The sequence below is a fragment of the Phodopus roborovskii genome, unplaced genomic scaffold (assembly GCF_943737965.1).
Source record: "Phodopus roborovskii unplaced genomic scaffold, PHOROB, whole genome shotgun sequence".
In the NCBI taxonomy this organism is placed as follows: domain Eukaryota; kingdom Metazoa; phylum Chordata; class Mammalia; order Rodentia; family Cricetidae; genus Phodopus; species Phodopus roborovskii.
In genome coordinates this window covers 14,707,341-14,712,535 of record NW_026126636.1, presented here as the reverse complement: position 1 = coordinate 14,712,535, position 5,195 = coordinate 14,707,341, and the positions used below count along the sequence as shown (strand labels likewise).

General features: G+C 52.8%; 1 protein-coding gene across 1 annotated transcript; it reads right to left on the bottom strand.

Annotated features, from left to right (window-relative positions):
* Positions 1–619: 619 nt before the first annotated feature.
* On the bottom strand, positions 620–4,647 carry Ube2s (ubiquitin conjugating enzyme E2 S). The gene is made up of 4 exons (XM_051207201.1): positions 4,434–4,647; positions 3,665–3,812; positions 2,670–2,860; positions 620–1,081 (listed from the first exon to the last, which is right to left on the bottom strand). The coding sequence occupies exons 1-4, from the start codon at positions 4,434–4,436 to the stop codon at positions 752–754; spliced, it is 672 nt and encodes a 223-aa protein (XP_051063158.1). The 5' UTR covers positions 4,437–4,647; the 3' UTR covers positions 620–751.
* Positions 4,648–5,195: the final 548 nt, after the last annotated feature.

The window sequence follows — 5,195 nt, the reverse complement described above, 5'->3', positions numbered from 1 at the left end:
TCCTTAGTCCTTGATAGGCTATGTGGTGGGAGAGCAACTGGCTAAGTTCCTGAGACACTTCATTTTGGCTTCTGAAACCCTAAGGAGAGTAAACTTGAACATGTCTTTGAAGGCTCGTTCTGTTTTTGACAGTTAAGCACAATACACACCATACAGATTAATACACAGAAACAGGGGGGAAAAAAGGATTAAGTCCAGAGATGCAATGTAATGTAACTTCGCCCCAATCCAGACTACATCAGTGGTTCTCAAGCTGTGGTTCGTAACTCAGTTATCTTCCAATTTATTTACATTATGATTTAAAAGTTAAATTAGTTATGAAGCAGCAACTAATATCTTAACAGCTGGGCAAGGGACACAGCTGTAGAGGGAACAGATATGATTCAGGACGGTCACCCTACCTAAGGGGTACTACTACAAAAAAAAATCAACAGGACCATTCAAGTGGGGTTCCTGCTCCAGTTTAGATTCTAAATCCCACTCCACTGGGTAAAGTTGACTCCAACCCTAATTCAGGGCTACAGCTTTGGTGGCTTTCAAGGATTGGGGCAGAACAAGAACACCAGCTTCTTTAAGCCACAATATGGCAAGAGGTTCTAGACACCTTCAGGCACAGAAATTGCTTTTCCAACTTTTATTTAGAAAACCAAATCCAGGTTCTGGTGCCCCCCCTCCCCTCCCCCACCCCAGCCATAATTTAAATAACTTAGAGACAGAGTGGGAGGGAACAGAAGGAAGGAAGAAGAGCCCATTACAGTCGCCTCAGTGCCCGCTTCTTGTCCAGCTTCTTCTTGGCTGCCAGCTTCTTATCTCGCTCGCCTGCATGTTTCTTGGCCATGGGGCCCTCAGCTCCTCCCAGGCCTCCTGGAGTCATAGGGTCAGTGGAGGAGGCTGCAGCCCCACCTCCCAGGTCCCGGGCGGCCTCAGCCCTCCCGCTGCTAGTGCCACTCGCACCCCCGTGGATCTCTGTGAGCAGACGGGCCCGGGCAGCATACTCTTCATAGTTCTCCAAAAGCAGGCGGCCCGCCTCCTCATTGAGCGCAGACTCTGGGTTAGGGTGGATCAGCAGGCACTTGATGGTCTGTGGGGGAAAGGCCCAGTGTCAGGGGAATTGTCCAGATTCATGGTCTCCACACTAGCTCTTCCCTTCAATCCCAAACCATCTCTCTGAAGACCAGAACCAGCCTATTAGCATCCCCACTCATGCATGTCACCATCAAAGGATGCTTTCCCGTTATTACAAACATTTCAAGGAACCACTGCCTTGGCAAATACAGCCTGATGTTGCCAGAGGCCCTTCCCTCAGGAAGCCAATTATCAGCCCCAGCCATTTTTTGTAGCTTTGACCTTGCCTCTACAGGCGAGCATGACTTCAGAGGTGATAATGGGAGAACTTATATCTGGTTTTGCTGTGTCTTCCATACTTTGTAGGGTGCAGAAACCTGAAGTGGTCATTGGTTTTATCAGGAAGGCACAGTTGCCAAGTTCAGAGCCACAGGAATAGATTACACCCAGAGGGGAAAATACTAGATTGACCACAGGCCTTAAGAATTTTGTATCTATTTAATCCAGTTCACTCTAAATGTTAGCTCAGAAGGCTCCATAAGTCAGTTAGTCCTGAGTTAGGGATGCCCTCACATTTTAACACTATACCTCCAATCTGGAGGCCTGGTTATCCTTTATACAGCTTCTAATAGGCTTAAAAGCAGACCCAAAGCTAGCTAATATTTCCAGTACTGAGATTGACCAAGCTCAACTGACATCCAGAGAGGAAAGCAAAACAGGAAAGGTTTTGAGGTTGTTTACCTTGTAACTTAATCCTTTCCAGATGCCCTAAAAGAAACCCCAATTCTCAAATCTTCACTACTATCCACCCTAGAGACTCATTACAAATTAAAAAAGAATTTAACTCTATTATGGGAGGGGCAGAGGAGGCACCAGATGAACTAACTACTTTAAGTGGCTGTTAGAGAGGTTCGGAGCACTGGCCCAGACCAGGTATCTCCACCTCAACTGTTGAGAACTGAGGTACAGTCCTAGACATAGCAGATGCTTAGTATCCCCTGCCTCTACCCACAATATGCCAGCAGCAGTACAGACAACCAAGCTATCACCTGTCATCACAAAATGTCCCAGGCAATGCAATCAACCCCAGCTTAAAAAAATAAAACAAAAAACCCCCACTACTACAGGAAAACAATTCTGAATTAGACAGCGGTAATGGTTCCACCAGCACTGTTAAAACCCCCGGGAACCCCTCCCCAACCCACACCATAACAAAACACACTCTACTAAGAGTTGAGTAGGGAGAATAAGCCCAGCTTCTTCTGGGCTTATAGTTTCTCATTTACCCACATGCTTGTAACCATGGCTGGAGGATCACAAGTTCAAGGGTAGCTTGGGTTATTGGTGAAATGTATGGTACATAAATAAAAATAAGCCTTTATAAACCACACACTATCTTTCATGAAACTAACTTGTCATACAAACCCAGTGGTTGATGAGGTGTGGTGCCTTCCCCAACACTGCATGACAGTACTTGGTGCCACAGAGCAACCCTTTTACTATATTCAGAAAAGGCCAGAAACTTGATTTTTATTTGACTCTGTCCCCTACTACTCCACAGTTCATTTTTAAAATCTCAACAAAGCACTGTGGCTGAAACTCACCAGCAGCACATGTCGGATGCCCAGCTCGGCCGTCCAGTCCCTTTTGAGCACATTGACACAGATCTCACCATTGGCACCCACATTGGGGTGGAAGATCTTAGTCAGGAAGTAGCCCTTGGGTGGGGAGGCAGGGAAGTCCTTGCCTAGGAGGAGCTTCATACGGAACAGACCTCCAGCATAGGGGGTCCCCTCTGGAACAGAGGAAGGGAACTAGGTTAGGATATCCCCAGCATCCTTCAACATCACAGTATCCTTGGATCTGGCTGAGGAAATTTAGGGCAACAAAGAACAGTTTCCAGGCACTATAGGCAACATCTCTTTATACCTTGACTATATATCATACTCCTGGATATGCCAACTTCCCTTGCAAACCATTTCCCAGGCCTTTCCAGATCCGCATGAGACATGTTCATTTACCTACTTGCTTAGGTGGAAAATGGTAATCATATATACTATCTACCCACTTACGAAACAGCAGCTCAGGAACATGCCCTCCACACCCCCAGCACTATAGACCTGACTTGAAACACCCTGACTTTGTAGAAATTCAGATGAGATCTTTAAATTTTTCTTTACTTGACACATGCAGCTCATTACATACGTTCCCCCCACACTGCTGAGTCTTGTTTGCACTGCACTGCTCCAGAGTACAGACACTTGACACTTTAGTAGTTGTTTCAGATCATCTGAATTACCCGATGCACTTTCTATTTCTTTTAATTCCTATGCATCCTCTGGTCCCTGGAAAGTCAACACTTCATGGCCTTAGCCCAAGCATGGGAAAAAGCTCTATTACAGGCTCACTGCCCAGGAACTTCAATGTATTTAATTTTTATTTGTGGTGTCCCAGATACTCAGGGGCACAGCGCTCTGCCTGACCTACCCACACTTTTTGTCACCAGCACCGGAGATTGCCTCGAATGAATCCTGTTTGTTCCAGTCACGGACAGAAAAGAAAAGTGGCCACTCCCTTTCGCGCCCATGCCCACACCCACCTGGGCCCTCGATGGTGACCTGCAGGTCCGTGAGATCCTCCTCATTCGGGAAGACTTTAATGCCATCAGGTGGGTCTGCCGTCAGGGTTGTCACCTCCTTGTAGACTAGGCGGATGATGTGCGGAGGCAGATTCTCTACGTTGGAGTTCTGGGCAAGGATGAAAAAGGTGAGTGAGCAGCCCGGAGTATCTGGGATTAAAAAGTCGCTGGTCCCAGGCTGTCAATCACTGTCGGCCAACTAAACCCTCACCCAAGAGGCCTACGGCCGCTGCCCCGGCCCACAGGCACGGGAGGCTGTCTCAGAAAGCGCTCCACTTACTCAGAAACAAACAAAAAAACCAAAAAAACCTCCCACGGACCGTTCGTTAAGACGCGCGTGGGTCCACTAGTACTTCCAGGTGGGCCTGAGGCCTAGCCTGCCTGCGTCCTTTCCCTACTTAGCTAGAAACACCACCCTCCCGCCGCCAAAAAAAAAAAAAAAAAAAGGAAAAAACAACAAACCCTGGGCGAAATGGCGGCGGCGGGACGTCTTGCTCACGACAGCATCCAGGGGCGGGCCCGCAAGGGGCCCCAAGCCGTCCCCGGGGCTCCGAGGCCCGCCTGCATTCCTGCGGCCAGCGCCTGTGGAAGGCCTGCGGGCCGACTCCCGGCTCCGGCCGCCCCGCCCCGCAGCACCCCGGAGCTGGCTAGGGGCACACGGGACGCAGCCGCCTTCTCCGCCAAAGTCCCCAACCGCCCCTCGGGCCGCCCGCCCGCCCGCGCCGCTCACCATGACTTCGGCCGACCGGGGGCGGGTCCCCCCGGCCCCCTTCCTGCACTCCTCGGACCGCCGGCCGGGGCGGGGGGCCCAACTGCCGGCCGCTGTGGCCCTAGCGAGGCCCCCCGAGGCCCCGCTCCGCTCCCCGCTAACTCGGACGACCGCTACGGGAAAGACCGCAACGTCGCGCTTGCCCGGCCGCACTGAGCCGGCCGCGCGCGCAGCACCGCGCTTTTATAGCCACCCGCAGGCCACGCCCCCCACCCCGCCCCCGCGGCGCGCTCCGGACGCCTACGTCAACGCGCACGTTGACTGGCGGGCGGCGCGCTCTGCTCCGTTCCTTCCTCCTGAGAACGGAGGGGGCGGAGGCCCCGGCCGGGCTCGTGGCGCAGTCTGTCTGTCCAGCGAGGGCTCGCGCCGGCTGAGGAGGACACGTGGAAGAACCAAGACTCCGGGAAGCCAGAGCCGAGGGGGACGGGGCGGCCGCCACCGGAGGCGACGCCGCCGCTGATTGGGCCGTTTGAATCAGACGCCGCCAAGGCCCTGCGTGCGCGCGCGTGCGTGCGCGCGCGCCCCCCGGCCTGGAGGAAGTCGCGCACGCGACTAACGGTCGACCCAGCGGGCGGGGCGGGGCGAGGGAAGGCGGGACTTAGGGGGGGTTTAAACCAAGTGACGGAAGGGCCCGCTGACCAATCGGCAGGGCCTCTCGTGATCCTGGGGGGGGGGGCGGGCCGGACCGGGAAGCTACGAATGGGAAGCGAGTTTGCCGTGACG

Coding starts and splice junctions, on each gene's coding strand:
- Ube2s (XM_051207201.1), bottom strand. Junction 2,861..3,664: donor GGTCACCATCGAGGGCCCAG/GTGGGTGTGGGC, acceptor CCTCTGTTCCAG/AGGGGACCCCCTATGCTGGA. Junction 1,082..2,669: donor GCATCCGACATGTGCTGCTG/GTGAGTTTCAGC, acceptor TTTCCCCCACAG/ACCATCAAGTGCCTGCTGAT.